The sequence below is a fragment of the Macrobrachium nipponense genome, chromosome 10 (genome assembly GCF_015104395.2).
Source record: "Macrobrachium nipponense isolate FS-2020 chromosome 10, ASM1510439v2, whole genome shotgun sequence".
Lineage (NCBI taxonomy): Eukaryota > Metazoa > Arthropoda > Malacostraca > Decapoda > Palaemonidae > Macrobrachium > Macrobrachium nipponense.
This window is the reverse complement of record NC_087204.1, coordinates 29,677,456-29,698,908: the sequence shown is the minus strand read 5'-3', so window position 1 is coordinate 29,698,908 and position 21,453 is coordinate 29,677,456. Positions and strand designations below refer to the sequence as shown.

General features: G+C 42.6%; 1 protein-coding gene across 1 annotated transcript in view; it reads left to right on the top strand.

The window, feature by feature from the left end:
* Positions 1–21,453, top strand: part of LOC135223531 (sodium/hydrogen exchanger 7-like) — a 155,793-nt gene continuing 134,340 nt past the window's right edge. The window contains 2 exon segments of the mRNA XM_064262008.1: positions 1–262; positions 12,117–12,251. Coding sequence (XP_064118078.1) covers positions 16–262; positions 12,117–12,251 — 382 coding nt within the window. The 5' untranslated portion in view covers positions 1–15.

The following is a 21,453-nucleotide window of genomic DNA, read 5'->3' as shown; positions in this document are numbered from 1 at the left end:
TGTAAACATTTCACGATGGCAGGTGAACGTAATGTTGGTGTTCTGGCAATTTCTCTAACATCTTTGTTACATTACGCGAGTGCCAAGGCCTCTTTGGGCACAGACATTGCGCTAGATGAAAAGTATTGGGTGACGCACCGAATTGACAGCCTTAATATTTTGTTATACACATTTTTACTCATATTAACTGTGGTGACAATATGGATCTTCAAGTATCGGCGAGCAAGATATCTCCACGAAACAGGATTGGCTGTGATATACGGTAATTAACATTGTTTGTTGTTCGTGTTTAACTGCAGTGATCCACCCGAATGTTATTTTTTTTATTTAACGGCATTATTCGGTGATATGTCTTTGTATTCAAAAGCTGACATTGTCCTTGTCTTTCCTATCTTTCCTAGTAAGGTAGTTGGTTATCTCTCAGGTTACTTTAACTGTCATGTGACAGCGTCAGGTTTAATATTCGGGAAGCGAAATGAACGACTTGAAGGGTTTGCTCTTGACAGTTCACTTTTCCAAATGTTTACGTGACAGTCCCTCAAATTCTGCAAAAGCAGGATAACTTGCATATAGGTAAATACTAATAAATAGGCTAGGTAGTAAGCCTTGAGATAGGGGTAATCCTGCTAGACACTTCCCACCCACCACCGAATTTATCAGAAATAAAATTGTCAAAGGGTTAAAAAATTTAAGGGTAGATCTTAGAAATCCGCGGCGACCTAGACTATGGCAGTTGCGTTTTTTTTTTTTTTTATGCAGTTTTGCCTCCTGAACAAGAATTTAAAGTAATATTGCATAAATTTTCCATTGTTAGGTAGGTATCCTATTGTTTTGAAGGGTTTCCAATCTAAATTCATGGACTAGGCTAGGGCATACATTAAGCTGCAGGTTTGCTGGGCGGGCCTCTACCAAGAAAAGCACAGTACACATACCAGTCTATAGAGATCATAGTCGAATAAAATATTACCTCAAAATCTAGGTACCAGCCTAGTATATAAAATGAATATACCTATTGTCAAGCAAAGCTAATGTGTTATCATACTTTTCATGATTATGATGAAAAGCCCAAGATAATGGAGGTGTGAGATATCAATAGCCTATTGAAGAATTTATAAGGCAATCCCTCTGGAAGTAAGGTAGTAATCCATTTGCTGATAAATGCCTCGGCTTTTTCTGATAGTTTTTATTTATTTATTTATTTATTTTTTTTACATTTCATTTCTGTTAGAAATGCTTGATTAGGTAACTGTTACTTCTCCAGTCAAACAATAATGGTGCCTACAGTGGGAAACTTTTGTTTGTATGTAGGAAAACAAAAATGAACTTAATTTAACTGACTGGTAAAGTATTGCATGGTCTCCCGGCAACCACCTGTATGGTAGCGCGACCACTTTCCCAGAAAATAACTTTAGCACTTCCAGTAACCTAAGTTAGACGTCAGTCATGAGCCAACATCCATGGAAGCAACACCTCAAGACCTCTACTTTACTTGTGAAGTAAGTGTTTTCTCCCAAGTAAGAAATTAAGGCCATAATTTCTGATTAAACAGAGGTTAATGAAAGTCTAGCCATGCGCAGTGCTAATTTACCGCCATAACACTTGAGATTTTTACTTAAAACACCTAACATATAGAAGATTGACGCCATCTCGATGTTTGCGGAGTCACTTGTGTGAACAAACCACTTGTACCCATAGACGCTGGTACACTTTCCTCACAACAACTTACGACGATGGTGTTCACGCTTGTGACCAGGGAAACCTGGAGATTGTTTGGGAAGAAGAAGAGTGCACTAGATAACATTTAAATAATTAGTTAAACACCAGAATAAGGTTATGAATTGCATAAATTTATTACGTATTCAGGATAATTCATTTGAAAATATTCATTTTTGTAAAAGTAACCAGATTCCTGAAACAAACTTCAACGATTTTGCTGTGAACATTATCTACGATGTGTTGTTCACGCTTTCTTGTTTTTTTATCACTGTTGCCAATTGGTATGTGTTTACCCTCCAAACTTGGGATAAGACTTACATGAAACCAAGGAAATAATTGGATTTAGCATATGTATTTGTAATATATATATATACATAAATATTAGAGCAATTTTATCATTATTGCATTACTGTAACATCTAGAATTCATGGAAACCGTTTGTAAAGGCACGGGGGCATGTATCAAGTTCACACAAACAGTAAAGGTTACATTTGTTCCAGCCGTACAATTATTAAAATGTAAAAAAAAAAATTATTTCAGCCACACAGTTATTAAAATTTTTTTTAAAAGTCAAAATAGTAATATAGACTTAGATAAACGAAAAGCACTAGCAAAAAAGTACAAATTTTATATCATAAGTAAACCTTCGTCTGCTTGTGGATTCTGGCTGCCAGATGTACAACAAGGCTGAAAAATTATTCCCACCATGGCTTTGCTGTAAACAAACTCTCATGTATTTAAAGTGGAATTTGGAGTGAATTAAGAATGAATGTGTATAATTACAGTCGAATGAGCACTTTGGAGTTTCAGTTGTGATGGCAGTAAGGATAAAACCACCGATTACAAGGTAAAAATGCATTTCAGTTCAAAACATGACCCCAGGAATAAGGCAACAAAATGTTGTTTTATTGTGCTGATTACGGCTACAATCTTGTGTAATATCAATAAATGTTACATTTACAGGCAGTCCCTGGCTTACAACGTTCCGAGGTTACAACGCTTTTCAATTATATTTATCAGAAATTATTTCCAGGTTTACGACTCATGTTCTAGGGTTACGACGCTTACAACGCTGATCTCGCAGAAGAAATATGACTCCAAAAATGCAAGATAATCAATATTTGAAGGTTTTTTTGATGAAAAATACAATAAGAATGCAGTTTACATAGTTTTTAATGTACCCAGAGCATTAAAAGTAAGGTTTTCTTAGGATTTTTGACGATGTTCCGGCTTAAGACGATTTTGCGGGCTTACAACGGGGTCTCAAGAACGGAACCCGTCGTAACCTGGGGACTGCCTGTATATGCAAATATTGTTCAAATGAGCACTGGGAAGGCTGGGAAGGATGTGGTCCTGATTGTGGAACCAAATTGGGCAAACTGCCGACACACACCATATTGGATTTAAAAACTACCTTGAACACATGTTATGAAGACTTCACAGGGTTATTTTACTTCACATATATAATTTCGTTGACAAAACTCCAATCTTTTGAATGGTATGCTTAAATATTCAATTGTATTGTTGTTTCACCAATTGAATATTGAGTGAAAAAGTGGTCTTTCTTCGGATCAATTGTCACACAGTGGTATTTTACCCTAGTAGTATTCTGGATTCTCCCTGACCTAGGGCAGCAGAAATTACCGTGTTAAGTAACTTTACCAAACCTATATTGTTAGGCCAAACCTGACTAGAGACTTTACCCTCCCCTGGAACTTCCCTCCCCCGTGCCTGACCTGGTTTGTGGTGGTATAATTTTAGATTGAAATACAGGAAGGTGTCCTAGCCTAACCCAGCCTGCCCTAAAGTGCTGGTTCTACCAGACTATCTTGGCCCTCCACGGATCCTGACCTAAAGTATCATATCTCATAGAAAAACAGGATATTAGCTTCCATAACCTTGGTATTCCATGTCTCCGCATTGCTAACAAACTCCAAGGAGATGGGTGGCCCTAGCCTCCCCCAAACTTACCCTTACGACCTCACCCTAAGAATATGGTTTATTACTGTGGTCACCTTTCTTTTTGAGACCAAGGGAGATGGGTTGTTTGGTTGTTTGTAATGGATAAAGTAAACATTTTCAACAAAAACAGTTAACTTGTTAAAGTCACTACGAAACTGAAAAACCAGATTTATTTCACATTTAAAATAACTTGAATAGTAATCATTTCTAGAACATGCACACGTCCTAATACAGTATGATTTATTTCTTACCTGATTAATGTTGGTACTTAGGACACTTCACTGATTCTGAATGTGACATGCTGTTGAAAATGTAATTGTTAATGTAAGTTTAAGAGGCTCTGTAACTTACTGTCAAAAATCCATTTTTTCAATTTTTCCCTGACTTATGTTGTGTTTTGTATGCAAACTGTTAGTTTCTAGAATGTAAACTTGTTTCATTCAGTATAGAGTTTGCAGTAGGTTCATGGGATTGTTGAATCCTAGAGTGTATACAAGAGTGGCAGTCAGGAATTTTTAAACTGCATTACTATATGTGTTGCTTCATGGATTATCAGTTTGTGACTTTAACCTGGTAAGAACTGAAAAATTCTCACAAATAGTGGATATTGAATGTGCCATTTATTCATGGGATCACTAAATCCCTATATGTAGCATACTTGATAATTGTAGAAGTACATATTCAGATTCTGCTGTCAACAGTCTGTAGAAAGGGATTGCCATGATGGACCGAAGGTAAGTTGTCTTTATTAAAAGCTCACAGCCAATTAGTGAATCCTTTGACCGATAACATTTTATGCTAAAATCTGACAAGAATTTGAACTCTTCCCCTTATTTGTGTTTTTGAGTTTTTTAGTATTTACTACTTTTCAGTTTGTTCATGAAACTTACCTGACAGATATATATATAGCTGTATTTTCTGAAGTCCGACAGAATTTAAAAATTCGCGGCACACGCAGTGGGCGGCCAGGTGGTAGTACCCATTCCCGCCGTGGGAGGCGGATATCAGGAACTATTCCCATTTTCTATTCATATTTTTTCTGTCGCCGGTCGGTAAACAACTGTTTACAGACCTCCGCCTAGGATTTTGTTTAAAACTTCATTAGCCGCTTAAGTATCCTAATTATTCTTTCGATTATTAACTTGGATTTGTGGCTAGGCATACGCTATCGTAAATTTTTTCATTGCATTTGATGTCTGAAGCTAGTTAGCCTAGTTTCAGACTTTGTTGTCTGCATGGTAAGGTGAGGCTACCGGAACTTTCGGTAGACACTCGCTTAGGAAGTTAGAAATAATGAACCTTCTAACCTCCTGTAGATTTTATTTTGCCTAACCCTGTGGTATGGCTTACGGGCCTAGAAGAAGTGTCTGCTAGAGGATTACATCAAGTAATCTTAGGCTAAAGTGCTCGCTCTCCAATCAGTGTTGTGAAGTGTAGTGCCCCTTGTGTTGTGGAGGGGGCGTCAGATCGGCCCCATAATGCCTCTAGGCCTGGACCTCTGTCGGACTCCCAGGACTCTGGGAGAGGGCATGTCGAAAGCCGCAAGAGGGTTACGGGGGCTCCCCACCGATCTGGCGTCCCTTCGGCAGAACCTGTTGACGCTTCCCAGGCTGCTAAAGATCGTGCACGTGCACGAATCTTGAAGGATTGCTTCTCGTCCTCCGAGGCGTCCTCCCCGCGCAAGGGTTGGAGCCTCTCGGAAGGACTCGCGCCTCTAAGAAGCTTTAGAGAAAAAGGACGCTTCAACGTCCTCTCTCTCGTTAGGAGGGAACGTCAGATCGGCCCCATAACGCCTCTAGGCCTAGACCTCTGTCGGACTCCCAGGAAACCAGGGAGAGGGCATGTCAAAAGCCGAAGGAAGGTTACGGGTTTTTCATGCTGATCTGGCTTCCTTTCGGCAGGTCCTGTTGTCGCTTCCCAGGCTGCCGAAGATCGAGCACGTGCACGAATCTTGAAGGATTGCTTCTCGTCCTCCGAGGCGTCCTCCCCACACAGGGGTTGGAGATCTGGAAGGACTCGCGCCCCCTGACAGGGCACAGGACTCTTTCATCCTCTCGTCACGAGAGGATGAAAGAGTCCTGTGCCCTGTCAGGGCTCTCGAGTTATATTTACATAAACGAAGGAAGTAAGGTGCTCGACGTCCTATAGTGGAGACATTCTCCAGGACGCTCGGCAAGCACCTTGCGAGGGTGTCTTTTGGACGCTCGGCGTTCCTTTGCTGAGTGCGTTTCTGGAGATGGTCTTTTGCATTACTAAGACGCAAGTTGTCGCACAGGCGGCCACTGTCTTTGTAAGAAGGTATGAAGGTCTTTAAGGCCCGTCTTGAAGACGAAAGCCATACGTCTTCCTTTAGTGTTCACACACTTCAGGAAGCAGCGTGAGGCTCTCCATGGAGACTCGCATGAGGACGTCCCTTGAAAATATTCAACGTCATATACAAAACGCGGTTCGTCGTAACATTGAGATGTTGGAAAGGTCGCTCGCCAGGACGCCTCTTGGCGGGCCTTGCATGCATCAGGGCGCTCAACGAGTTCCTCTCTGAAACGTCGTTCAGAAGACTTGGTGTTCTCTGCTCAGACACGCTCGTAGCTAAGCAGGACGTTTTTTTTTTGAGGACGCTCAGCAGGACGCTTTCCAGGACGCTAAGCAGGACGCTTTTGAGGACGCTCGGCAGGACGCTTTTGAGGACGCTCAGCAGGACGCTTATGAGGACGCTTTTGTGGACATTCGCCAGGACGCTTCGGTGGAAGCTCGGCAGGACGCTTTGCGAGAGTAAAGGCGTCTTATTTGCTGTTCACGACGTTTCTTAGGACGCTTGAACGCCTGTATAAACCGCTCGTCAAGACGAGGGTTTTTTCAGGACTCGTCCACAGGGACATTCCTTTACAAAAAAGGATTCGGAGTTAGCGGAGAGGACATACCGAATTTTTTCTTCGATTCCCTCTTTCCTCTTCATGCGATTTCTCTGAGAATCGGGAAGATTGTATACTCGGATTCCTGGGTGACTTTCGGTCATGTTAAAGGGTTTTCCCCTATTAGCAAAGTGCTAATAGTTTTGTCAAGTAAGACTTTTCCCCATTGTCCAGGATATTAAACGTTTTGTCATTTAAGGTGGGGGACCCCTCATAAATGGGGTGGTTCTCGTTGACATGGATTTTAACGTTTTTATCGTTTAAGCGGATAAACTCGTTAACAAATTTCGGAAGAGCTCTCATTCATTTTCAGAGGCTCATCCGGGGAGTAAGAAAAAGACTTGTAGACTAGATCCAGGAAGTCTTATGTCCAATATCATAAGAACATTGACGGTCCTTTTCGATCCTCGGGTTCTCTCTTGATCTCTATTCGAATATTACTCCCTTTTCTTGGAAAAGAGTCTTGGTGGATAGTCAAGGAGTTCTTTTAAAAAGCCTCATTCATTAGAGCGTGGACAGTCGTTTTCCTTTCTTTCTCTCTTCCTCGTCGAGGAGGGAGGTAGTAGAGAATTCGATGTTCAAAATTACTACAATACTTATGTAGTTTATCTTTGCGTCATTTTGCTGACGCATGGGTCAAGTCATATACGCATATCGTGTTTGCCTCTGCGGATAGAGGCCGAAGGAACTGTTGTTCTGATGTTTATTTGACACTCCCTTCAACCTTCCAAGAGTTTTCGGAGTGGGAGCAACTCTTCAGGTATTGTTTACGCAACACCGACTCAGCTTCTGTTTTTAGCGAATTCTGTTTCGTTTAAATAGGCCTGCTTGAGAGTTTCCTTTTGCTCGATAATATCATACCTATTCCTTCGGAAAGGGAGTAGCTGGCAACTCAGGCAGTTAGTATTCTGTTCACCATTGAAGCTTTCCTTCGAGGAAGACTTCTCCTTCACTCTCTTTGATAGAGATCGAAGGTGGTCGATCTCCAATCCTTATTTTGTTTTCTCGAAAAGGTCCTTCGGGTAATGTATGGTGCTCAGGAAGAGACCACATTTACCCTTTTCGAAGAATGCACTGGCTCTTTTCCTAAGGGAAATATTAAGGAGGCTCATTCATCTTGCCAGAAGAGTGATTTGAGCCTCCTGCGAGTGAACGCTCATGAAGTTAGAGCTGTTTCAACCTCGCTAAGCATTCCAAAAGGATTTGGTAATCAAGGACATTCTAGATTCCACCTTTTGGAGGAGTAACTCAAGTAGTTCGTCTCCTCTCCTAATGACGCTCCGTATACGTTATGTAACGTTCGCTTTACTTCGAAAAAGCAAGCTGATAAGTTGACGTCCGGCAAGCTGCTTTGCACAGTCAAACAACTTATGTCTCTGGTTCGGACATAAGAAGGGTCAATTTAGACGTGAAGAAGTTTTTGGAGAAAGAATTTAGGATGGAGATCGTTGTTCAGAATCCTATAAATATACTACGTATATTAACCTCGCGACATGATTCTACTAAGCAGTTGAATTGTCCGAGGGGTAGGCGCATATCCTAGTTATTCTACAGATTGCGACTGTTTGTTTCAATTTTATATAATTATGGTTTGTTCAGACAACACCATTTCAACTTTTATATTTACCGAAATTCGTTTCGCCTAAATATAATTGCTCGAGCATATCTTTTATGCTCGTGGTTCTAGCCGAACGCATTCCTTTGTGGAATATGGATTACCTGGCAACTCAGGATGACGAGTCAGCGGGAGCTCAAGCTCAGCTACTGCGTATTAAACTGCTGATAGCAGCTCAGTATCAGCTGGGCCTCCGAGATGCACGGTTGGTTATGTCTCTCTCTCTCTCTCTCCTACTTTGATTGACTACCGAACCGTATCTCTGCCCAACAATCATGGACTTAGGTCTCTGATTAACGGGGTTTCTCGCAATTATGAAGGACCATCTACTGCTGTGACGATAGATTCCATCGCCTTCGATATTGCGAGAATTTTCAACAGAGATATCTCTTACTCTTTCATCTTTCTGTTTAACGCACGGTAACAGAAGTCTGTACAAGTCTCCCGCTGCATCACACTGCGATAATGCGAATGATTTTGCAGACATCTGGGTTTGTCTTTAAAATATCTCATATTCGTAGGTGTACAATTGTTCATTGTTCAACCCGAATTAACAGATATGTCAAAAGACATCGCCTACTCTCCGACCTGACAGCTCTACTTCCAAATGTTCAGCCCATGAGAAGCAGTTCTTCAGGCAGCTTTCCCCTGTGTTTTCATTACTGAAGAACGCCCCGCTTTCATGCAAACTACGACTTCTCACCGGACAGCAATGAAATAGCGGTTAGCGTTTTCAGTCATTTGTAGGCACAGGTTCAGAATCTTGAGAATCCTTCTCTCGATTTGTCTGTGAAGACGTAGGTTGCATTCAATATCTACCTTCGTCTTCAACGGTACAGAGCGATAAGATCTTCAAGAGTAATGGCAGCCTCTTGGCCAAGGCAAAGCAGTGCTGTCTATTTTCAGTGTTCAATCGGAGGAGGCCGTTTCTGGAGATAGTGAAGGGAAATGACTGTTCCTCCACCTCGACCTCTGTGAAGTTCCTTATGGTTCTATCTTTCCGTCTGAAGTATGAGATAAGCTAGAAGTCCTAACTCTTGTAGAATATGCAAATATGTTGTTGACGGCCTCTAGGCTCAGAGATTCGGTTCTGTCAAACAACAAAGCTTCACGATCTTTGAGGTCTGTGGAGATCTTAAAATTCTCTGGATCAAAGGTTCCGGCATGGAACTTAGACGTAGTCTGAGTTTCTGATGCCAAAAGCAATTCGAACCTATCCTTTCTGCGAACTTAATACACGTGACCAGAAAGGCTAATATTCTAACCGCTCTAGCCACGACAAAGAGGGTTAGTGAGATTTTAGCCATCATCAGAGGTTTTGGCTTTAAAGGACATAATGCGGTCTGTCCTCTAAGCATTCCGTTCTTGATAAGAACGAAAAACCTGTCTAACCCTTGACCCGAAGGCTTGGAGACCAAGGGTATGGCACAAATTATTGGGCAAGGGCATTAGAGAGTCCTGTGCCCTGTAGGGTCTCTCAAGTTTTATCTTGATAAAACTATAGAAGTCAAGGTCAACGGACAATCTGCGGTGTTCCGTAAAAAGACCAGACTGGTTCATGTCCAAAAACACCCTGGCATTATAGCCAAGGAGGTCTTTTAAGAGGTCTCATTCATTGTGTTTGCATAAAGATTTGAGATTTTTTCTTAATATGAATGCTCAAGAGGTGAGGGCTCGGCCTCGGAAGCATTTCAACAGAGCATGACACTCAGTAACATCCTGAGTGCCACGCTTTAGCGAAGCAACTCTGTGTTCGCTTCACATCCCGACAATCTGCGGTGTTCCGTAAAAAGACCAGACTGGTTCATGTCCAAGAACACCCTGGCATTATAGCCAAGGAGTTCTCTTAAGAGGTCTCATTCATTATGTTTACATAAAGATTTGAGATTTTTCTTAATATGAATGCTCAAGAGGTGAGGGCGCGGCCTCGGAAGCATTTCAACAGAGCGTGACACTCAGTAACATCCTGAGTGCCACGCTTTAGCGAAGCAACTCTGTGTTCGCTTCACACTCCACCCGACGGGATGTGAAGACGACATTTCAGATCAGTAAGTCGCTAGGACCATACATATCCGTAGATATATTATTGGGGGCAGGAAGCAACACGAATCCTATTCCTATAGAAAAGGGATAGGTGTGCTTTTAAACTTTGAAGGGTTGGTCGCTTGAGGCGCGTTCCTTTTCTTTAGCCTAGAAGTTATGGAACTAACTTTGATAGGTTAGGTCAGGTGGTGGTTTTAGCTTCGTTGCCCTCAGAAGTATGGTCATATGGTCTAGTCACATTGTGGTCACGCCCCCGTTGATAGATCATTTAGAGCGCACCAGCATTACAGGTCTCTACCTCGCTGGCAACTCTAGTAACGCAGAAGCAGACTTTGGTGACAGTAATCACGAAGTCGGCTATGCTAACAGGTGAGGAACTAAGATGTATATCATCTACTTATTTTAAGTTTCCCAAAAAATCCTATTCTGTCTCTTCCCACCATCCGAAGGTGGGATTCAGCTATATATATATCTGTCAGGTAAGTTTCATGAACAAAATGTTATTGTTATAATACAATTAAGTTTGTTCATACTTACCTGGCAGATATATATAATTAAAGTGCCCACCCACCTCCCCTCAGGAGACAGTGGCACTGATAAAATAAGAATGGAAAAAAATGGGATAGTTCCTGATATCCGCCTCCCACGGCGGGAATGGGTACTACCACCTGGCCGCCCACTGCGTGTGCCGCGAATTTTTAAATTCTGTCGGACTTCAGAAAATACAGCTATATATATATCTGCCAGGTAAGTATGAACAAACTTAATTGTATTATAACAATAACATTTTTTTTTTTCTATGTGAAATAAAACTGTCTGGTTTATTCTGTTGATTAACATGTTGATACTTGCATACTTACTGGTAAGTAGTTAATGACTTACTGCATGTAATGGCTCTTTGCAGCGTGTTGTCTCATTTGAATGATTAAAAGCACTTGCTATGTGAAAATACTCTTATGCCATAGAATGGTTTAGGAAATGTTGAAAATAAGTAAGTTTTTTCTGTGAATATGACCAGTGTGAATGTCTTAACTGAGAAATGAGAATAGTGGTAATTGTATTCTGACTAGAGTGATTTTAGATAATTTCCTCATTAATGTAGAATTTTTTTTTTATGGTTTAGTTTCAGAACTCCACTGTGATTAGTTACAGAGATGAGGTGGGCAATTTTAGAAGAGTATCTGTTTTAAATAATGTGAGATGTAAGCTTCTTATGAAAAATTCCAGTTTCAAGGCATTAAATTTTATACAGATGATTCTGCAAATATGTAAGCCATCTACTTTTTAATGTGTGATACACATAGGCTCATTATGTAAGTAATTCTTATGTAATGAAAATGTATTTGAACAGGTGTTGTTCTGTTTAATGGTGACTCAAGATTTGCGTATTTGTGCATAATTTCAAGGAACCTTTTCATTACAGTGTTGACAGAGGAATAATTTGGTGACTCAGTCAGTGAAATAGGTTATACAGGAAAGTGTGGGTTTCATTGATAGATGTGAGTGCTTTGTGTTGAAGGTCAAAGGTTATCCCAGTAGGGGGATAACATGAGTGGGGTGCCTTGCTTGAGGCATCCCAGTAGTGGGTATCACTTGTGGGGTTCCTTGACTGGCACACTGTAGAGGGCCTAAATTGGTTTTCTCCACCTGTGTGAATCCAGCTTCTTGGAGTTTTAATTTGGTCCAGTTTTCAACCTTCATACAAGAACAAAACCTTTGGGGAAGCCCTGAGAAGCTAATCTTTACTGATACTGTACCATCATAGCTATTTTAAGCAGTTGTGAATTGGAATAGTTACTGGTTTTAATAATAATGCTGTGTCCATTAGTTATATATTATTGTTACTACTTCATTCATTTTATTTCCAGGCTTGATTGTCGGTGCGATATTAAGATACAGTGGTGATAGGACATCACTAAGTCACATGGTTGTTGTGCCTGAAAATGACTCCAAGTACACCGACAACGTTCCCCCAGATACCTTATGGCTCAGATATGCTGGAGGTAAGAGGAGCTTATGGTTAGGGTGGGCCTTTTTTCAATTTGTGAATTATTATTGTAAAGTGCAGTAATATCCATTATTACAGGTTGGCCATCACTAATCCAGCAGTTGTTAATCTGGTTCGATCACTAATGCAGTACTAATTTCTTCTAGTGCAATGTCAAATTTTCCGGGTCACCACACCAACTTGTAACTACTGTTTGTTGATGCTACTTGTCTGCATACATACCTGTTCCCTACACACACAGTTGCATTTATCTTTTGGGTTGTAAAACATTACTAAATGCAGTAAAAATATAAATTACGTATATAGCATAAAATAGAAATAAGAAAATCATAAGCATAACAACAGAACAAAAGCTGTAGCAAGTTCTCTGATGCAAAGATTGAGTTTGTCCATTCATAAATACCTTATTCACATGATAGCGTTTTACCTTTTGGGTTTTGGAAAAAAATTAGAAAATACAGTAAAAATATAAAGAATAATGTAAAGTATAAATAAAAACATCAAGTTAATAACACAACCGAAAACACGTTGTGTAGCATGTTCTCTGATGCCAGTGAATGAGTTTGTGTATGTACGCAGGCACATGATTGCGGTTATCCTTTGGATGTAAAAATAAAAAATGAGAAAATATAGTATGAAAATAAATGAGAATAATATAAAATGTAAATAAAAAGTCATAAGCATAACAGTACAAGCCAAACAAACTGTTGCAAGTTCTTCAATGCTAGTGAATGAGTTTGTGCGTTCTTATATACTACCTACGTATATGATTTGGTTTATGTTTTGTATTGTAAAAATAAAAATGGTAAAATGCAGTAAGAGCATAGATGAGAATGGCGTTACACATACTAAATGTTTAAAAATCATAAGCGTGAACACACAAACACAAGCTGCAGCAAGTTCTCTGACGACAGTGCTTGAACTTGTGCATTCATATGCACCCTGAGTAAGCTCCTGATTGCAGTCATCTTTTGGGTCACAAAAGTGAAAAATAAGAAAATAACATAAAAATTTAAATGAGAATAGGATTAAATTTATATAAAAAAGAAATCCAAGATGAAGAAATTTGAAATCTGACCTAACATATAAATGTGCTTAGATGTAAATTCAGCTCCATCTTGAAGCGGCAGTGATGAAATTTCTTGTAAGTCAGCAGAATTACCTGTACCATTTATTTTGCCTGTGCTTCATTAAAATTTTACTTTATTTTCTTAAAAAAATGTTTTCTTATTAACTAACTTATACTGATTTACAGGGTATATACTATTTTAAAAGTAGGATGAGATGGTTGAATGTAGGGTTAAGTATATTCTAACCTAACCAGTCTGTAATCTGTGAGAATCACTAATCTGGCACTGCAGGTCCATTGATGCCTGTAGTATGCACATAAGGTAATTTCAGTATTAAAGATACAGTGGTACCTCGAGATACGAAATTAATCCGTTCTGAGGCGGCCTTCGTATTATGAGCTTTTTGTATCTTGGACTGCATTTTACATGTAAAATGGCTAATTTGTTCCAAGCCCTCCAAAAACACCCCAATAAATTTCATAATAAAGCTAAATGACCTATAAACAATGAAATACTATAACAATTTGGACCATTCAATACCTAACTTGATACATACTGCTAATATACTGTAAATAAGTGTATTAGTGTACATGGTATACAAGAATACTGTACGTACATACGTACGTATGTAGTAAAATGTGGAAGCTTACCTTTCAAGTGAGCTTATCTCCGAAAGTGGCGACAGAGGAGGAGGACAAACAGCAGATACGTACGTACACTTAACTTTACAAAACATAAAAAAATGTAAGGAAAACATAAACTAAACTTTACGAAACACATTAACAAAACTGTAACACTTAACTTTACAAAAAACTTAAAATTAAAAATTTTTTTCTTCTTTTTTTTGATTTTTACATTTTTTTTTTTTTTTTTTTTTACACTTTAGGTTTTTTACAAAATTTCAACTTCTTCACCACTTTCACTTTCTGTTTTTTAGTATCACTTGGTTCTTCCTTTTTGCTTACTACTCTTACTAAAGGCCTCTTTAAAAAATAACTATCCAAGGAAGATAGCTTCTGCCTACTTTTGACAATGTTCCTGAAATGACTCAGGCCAACATCATCGAACTGTGCAAGCATACGACCTGTGTAAACCTTGTCGGGGTGTCTCTTTTCTACGAATGATTGCTCCTTATGAAAAGCAGCTAGAGCATCCTTAATTTCTGCCGTTGTCATAGAGTCATCGTCCTCCTCCTCGCCGCTGCTAGAGAACTCCTCTTGAATGACGATATGTTGCGCCTCCAACTCCTTCAGGTCATCCGTTGTAAGCTCCTCTTGGTGCTCCTCGAGAAGGTCATTGATGTCGTCCTCGTCGACGACCAGCCCCATGGACTTGCCGAGTGCAACGATCTCGTCAAGATCTGGTTGCGAAACAGTTTTACGATCGTCCAACTGTTCCGGAATCTGCAGGACCAGCTTCGCCCACGTCGAATCCCTTGAAGTCTCGGGCGGATACGGCATCAGGCCAGAGTTTCCTCCGCGAGGAATTCAAGGTTTGCCTCGAAACTTCCTGCCAAGCTTGGTCGATGAGTCGGATGCATATTACGATGTCGAAATGCTCCTTCCAAAATTCATGCAAGGTGAGGTTTGTGGTATCGGTGATGTCGAAACATCTCTTGAAAAGATGTTTCGTATACAGCTTCTTGAAGTTCGATATCACTTGCTGGTCCATGGGCTGGAGGAGAGGGGTGGTGTTAGGCAGAAGATAAAGAACCTTGATGAAGGAATACTCCGCTAGGATATCTTCCTCGAGGCCAGGAGGGTGGGGAGGGGCATTGTCCAACACCAGCAGACATTTCAGAGGGAGGCGTTTCTCTTCCAAGAATTTCTTCACTGTTGGCCGAAACACAGATTTACCCACTCGGTGAACAAAATCCTCGTTACCCAGGCTTTCGCATTAGCCCTCCACATCACTGGAAGCTTCTCCTTAAGATTTTGTGGGTCTCGAAGCCTCGAGGAGTCTCGGAATAATAGACAAGTAGGGCTTCACCTTGCAATCCCCACTGGCGTTGGAACAAAGTGCGAGCGTAAGAGTGTCTTTCATAGGCTTATGCCCGGGTAGCTTCTTCTCTTCCTTGCTGATGTACATCCGACGAGGCATTTTTTTCCAACCAAAAAAGGCCAGTCTCATCACAGTTGAAGACTTGCTGAGACTGTAGCCTTCGTTGATATCATCTCATTGAACGTCTTTTAAAGGCTTCAGCCGCTTTCGTGTCCATGCTGGCCGCCTCCCCATGCCGTCGTCTTCCGCCTGGGGAATCAAATCGACGAAAATAGCGCTGGCCTTGTGGGAGATTGCCGTCTCCGTTATCATATCACCAGCGATTTCTTTGTCTTTTATCCAGACAAGAAGAAGCCTTTCCATTTCATCATGCATGTGGGTCCTCTTGCTGGACAAAATAGTGACGCCCTTGGAAGGTCTAGCTGCTTTGATGACATCCTTCTGCTTAAGGATGGTGCCTATTGTTGATGGATGTCGGGCGTATTCCTTGGCGATCACACTCAATCGCATACCAGCTTCATACTTCTTGATAATCTCCATCTTCGTCTCCAAGGAGAGCATCTTCTTCTTTCCATGAATTTCAAGTTTCTTGGGACCCATGACTACGTATATACTGTACATAATTATGTTATGTAGTACGTATATGTATGTAGTAAAGTTCTTACACAACACGATAAAGTATACTACAACTAAATCACTAACGAATTTACGTTAATAAACAAAATCGTTAGAACGAACGAATACCGCGTGCTTACGATACCAACGATGCCGTTCAGTGGCCGAAGAAGCACGCCGCTACATAGGTGCATCATGAGAGGGATGCTGACCAATAGGAGAGAAGGATCTCATGGTGGTGACTAGCATCAGGAACCAATGGGAGAGCAGGAGGATGGTGGTGAGTCTACTCAGTTGGCGGCGCGCGAGTTTCAAAATTGTTATCGGTGCTCCGTGAATCTCGGACTTTACAGCAACAACCTTTCGTATTTTGAACAATTTTCGTATTTAGAGCCGTAAAATTTTTCGCATTGCTTTCGTATCTTGAGTTTTTCGTAAGTTGAGCCTTTCGTATCTCGAGTACCATTGTACCATTGATGTATTTTATTATTACTTCTTAATGTTGCTGAGTTCCACATACGAGGTCTTGCTAGTATTTGCAGAATAGAGATAGTGCAGCCACTCTGCAATGGAATGAAAGAGGATATAAAGACAAAATGAGGACAGTCATCATTTAAATGAGTCACCTTTCATCATAATTTTGTAATGTGAGTTACCAAATTGCAGCTAGAAAGATCCCTGCTAGCTCAGTCTGTAATTAGATGTGTGCCTTAATTTTTATACATTCAACTTCCCTGCCAGATATATACTTAGCTATAGACTCCGTTGTCCCCGACAGAAATTCAAATTTCGTGGCACATGCTACAGGTAGGTCAGGTGATCTACTGCCCTGCCCTGAGTGGCAGGACTAGGAACCATTCCCGTTTTCTAATCAGATTTCCTCTGTCGCCCGGACCATCAACATTATTGTTGGTTCCTCTTGACTGGATTTTCTTTTTTCATCGACAATTGATCTTGACCGACTTTTAGTGACGTATCTGGATTGTTGGATTGGCATACGCTTTTGTAGGACTGTTTTGTGGACTTGCTTTGGAATTTTCTTAGAATGTCTGACGCTGGAATGGTGATCAAGATATTGTGTGAATGTAGGCTGTAAGGTGAGGTTGCCGAAAGCTTCGGTCGATCCTCACACCGTATGTAAAGGTTGCAGAGAGTATGAATGTTCTTTTACTAACACTTGTAAGGAATGCGAGAATTTGAGTGAGTAAGAGTGGAAGAATCTAACTACTTATTTGAAGAAGTTAGAAAGAGAGAGAGTGAGGAAAGCTTCCTCTAGAAGTATGAGTGGTTCTAGATCTAATGAGCTAGTTCCTAGTTTGGGAACTTCTTCCCCTCTTGTAAGAATTGCCACTTCTCCTTCCTTTTCAGCCTCTTCACCTATTGCAGATCCTGCAGATTCAGCAAAAGAACTTGCGGATCTAAAAGCCGCTTTCAAAATCATGGAAAACAAAATGGCTGCTTTGCAAGGTAAGGCTAGTGATTATACAGTGGACAGTGATATGAGTGTCCCCAATGTAGTGGAGGGGGCGTCTGGTTGGCTCCACAACGCTCCCAGGTCTAGACCTCTTCCAAGCTCCCAAGCCCAGAGGAGAAGGAATGTCAAAAACCGTAAGGAGGTTGTGGAGATTCCCCACCGATCAGGTGTCCCTTCGGCAGGTTCTGTGACACCCCAGACTGCCAGGGATCGCTATTGTAAAAGCATCCTGCGTGAGTGTTTCTCGTCGTCTGGATCTTCGTCTCCTAGACGCGGTTGGAGGGATTCTGATCGCTCGCGACCATTGAAGAGGAGTTGGAAAGCACCGGCTCTTGACTCGAGCCCGGAACGCTTCCCAGAGGAGTCTCCTTCGGATGTTAAGTAAGAGGGCAAAGAGGAGCCCCTATTTCACCCCCAGTAGTTGGCGTGGAGCCCATAGACACCTCTACTCCTCCTTCGCCTCCTCCCGAAGAGGAGAAAGAGGAGGCTACTAAGAGAATCCTCCTCTCTATGCAAGAACAGATATCTTCGTTAGTGGGAGTGCTCTCAAAGGAACCTCCTCGAAGGAAAAATACTTGCCCTTCCCATCAAGAGGTCCTCTCAACGTATGGAGGTCCCTGCCGCCAGGAGCGAAGTTCCTGCCAGGAGTGAGGCTCCTAACAAGAGCGAGGAGCCAACCAAACGCAAGGCTCCTGCTAGGAGTGAAGAGTCGTTCAGGTGCGTGGCGCCAGCCAGGAATGAAGAGTCAATCAGACGGGAGTCAACTAGACGCGTGACTCCTACCAGGAGTGAGGAGCCAAACAGGCGTGTGGCGCCAGCCAGGAGTGAGGAGTCACCCAGGAGGCAGGAGCCAGGAGTGAGGAGTCACCCAGGAGGCAGGAGCCAGGAGTGAGGAGTCACCCAGGAGGCAGGAGTCAGGAGTCAGGAGGCAGGAGTCAGGAGTCAGGAGTCGGAAGTCAACCAAGAGACAAGGTTCGACTAGACTCGTATCCGAGATAGTTTTTGGTGGCTCTTCCCCAGACAGAAGCACCTCCCCTTCGGATCGAAGGAGGTCTTGGAAAGACTCATCCTCCAAACGGGAACGTTCTCCCTCTTCCGATCGTGTATTAGAAGAGGTGTCAGAAGACGAGTCCCCTACAAATGAGGGACTGTCTAAACTACAAGATGTTAGCCTCCTTATTGCTTCAAGAGTATAGAGACTCTCTTAGCCCGGCCGCTTCTCCTTCGCCTCGTTCGCTCTTCTCGAGTACTACGACCGTAAAGTCCTCTGCTTTCCTTAAAATGAAACCAGCGATTTCTATGAAGAAGGCCCTCCAGTCTCTAGATTCATGGATGGGCACGAAGAAAGAGTTGGGCAAAACAGTGTTCTGCATGCCTCCTTCCAAACTCCTTGGAAGGAGAGGCATTTGGTACGGGACAGGAGAAGCTATGGGTCTTTCTCTCCCTGCATCAGCAGACGCAGACTTCTCGAATCTGGTTGATGCCTCCAGACGACACTCTTTAGGGTCGGCCAGATCGACATGGAGCATTTCTGAGTTGAACCACCTTCTTAAAGGACTATTCATCGTCTTAGAGGTGTTCAATTTCCTAGACTGGTCTCTCGGGGTACTTGCTAAAAAGTCTCAGGACACTGAATTTCTCAACAACCCAGAAGTTCTTCATAGCGTCCTGGCATGTATGGACAAGGCAGTCCAAGACGGCTCGGGGGAGGTTTCTTCCCTATTTGGAGCAGGTTTGCTAAAGAAGAGATCAGTGTATGGATCCCTCTTGTCTAAGACTGTTTCTCCGAGTCAGAGAACCGCATTATTGTTCGCTCCTTTGTCCGATCATCTGTTCCCTTCTCAGTTGGTGAAAGATATATCACGCTCACTAACTGAGAAGGCGACACAAGACCTCCTTGTGCAGACAACGAAAAAGAATCTCCCTATAGTGTCAGCTATTAAGAAGGACTCTCGTCCTCCTCAGCAGCCCTTTCGTGGAGGTGCAACGGCTCGTCCCCCTCCAGAAAGAAGAGCTCAGATAAAAGAGGAAGGTCTTCCTTCAGGCCCTTCAAGAAGGGAAATGACTCTCAGATCCTCCAAACACCAGTAGGCGCCAGACTCCTGAACTACGCAGGAGCCTGGCGCTGAGAGGAGCCGACTCCTGGTCGTGTCGGTTCTAAAGAAGGGATACATCATCCCCTTCAAAGACAGTCCTCCCCTAACCTCTACTCCTCGGGAACTGTCCGCAAGATACAGAGACCCTATAATGAAAGATACGCTCCTTCGAATGGTGGATCAAATGTGGGAAAAGGAGGCCATCGAACTAGTGCAGGATCCACTCTCCCCGGGATTTTACAATCGCCTTTTCCTAGTGCCAAAGGCTTGGGGGGGGGTGGAGACCGGTACGGGACGTAAGCGCGTTGAACCGATTTGTAGAAAAGAAGTTCCGAATGGAAACGTCCGCCTCGGTGGTGTCAGCCCTACGTCCAGGAGATTGAATGGTCTCGCTGGACTTACAAGACGCGTATTTCCACGTCCCCATTCACCACGCGTCGAAGAAATATCTTCGGTTCATGATAGGGGTAAGATTTTTCAATTCAGGGCTCTGTGTTTTGGCCTGTCTACAGCTCCTCAGGTCTTTACCAACCTGATGGCGAATGTAGCGAAATGGCTTCATCTAGAGGGAATCAACATCTCCCTCTACTTAGACGACTGGCTAATCAGGGCCAAGTCAGAGAGCCAGTGTTTGGAGGACCTTATGATAACTTAAAATCTGATACAGTCTCTGGGATTACTCATAAACCTCGAGAAGTCACAACTGATCCCCAGCCAGAACCTAGTTTATCTGGGGATTCGCAAGAGAGAGTCACTCGAGGCTTGTCAAAGATCTCGAACTTCTTAGAGAAAGAACACAGTTCAGCGAGGAATGGTTGAGCCTGTTAGGGACTCTATCCTCGCTGGAGAAGTTCTTTTCTCTAGGAGGCTTCACATTCGCCCTCTTCAGTTCTTCCTGAAAAGGTATGGAATTGGAAGACGGGGCAACTTTCAGACTCTTTTCCGATTCCCCAGGAGGTGAAGAATCACTTGAAGTGGTGGTTCATCCCTCTCAAAAAGAACGAAGGCTTGTCCCTTGCCCTGCGGAACCCCAACCAAGTGTTATTTTCCGACGCTTCGGAGTCGGGATGGGGAGCTACGCTAGGAGCAAGGGAGGTGTCGGGCACCTGGACAAAGGAACAGGTGTCTTGGCATATCAATTGCAAGGAACTAATAGCCATACACCTGGCCTTGAAGTTCTTCGAGGCGGTAGTCAGAGGCGGGGTGGTTCAGATAAACTCGGACAACACCACGGCTCTGGCTTACATCCGCAAACAAGGAGGGCACTCATTCGTTCTCCTTCTACCCGCTAACAAGAGATCTGTTAATCTGGACAGAGGAAAGGGATATAACTCTCCTCACCAGATTTGTGCAAGGGGAGCGAAACGTGAGAGCAGACAGACTAAGCAGGAGAAATCAGGTCCTTCCCACAGAGTGGACTCTCCACGCAGAAGTGTGTCAAAGTCTGTGGTCCCTGTGGGGGAGACCTCACATAGACCTATTCGCTACATTCCTCTCCAAGAGGATAGAGATATTTTGCTCGTTAGTAGAAGATCCAAGAGCCTTTGCAATCGACGCATTTCTCCTAGATTGGTGGGTCGGGCTGGATGCCTACACCTTTCCCCCATTCAAGATTCTGGGGGAAGTGCTCAGGAAGTTCGTGGCTTCAAAGGGGACGAGGTTGACCCTCATAGCCCCATTTTGGCCAGCCCAAGAATGGTTCACGGAGGTATTGGAGTGGATGGTGGACTTCCCCAGATCTCTGCCAAGCAGAATAGATTTACTCAGACAACCCCACTTCGAGAGGTTTCATCACAACCTCCCCGGTCTCGCTCTGACTGCCTTTCGACTATTGAAAGACTCGTCAGAGCGAGAGGGTTTTCTCGCAAGACTGCAAGCGCTATTGCTAGAGCCCGCAGATCCTCAACTAGGCGAGTATATCAATCGAAGTGGGAAGTCTTT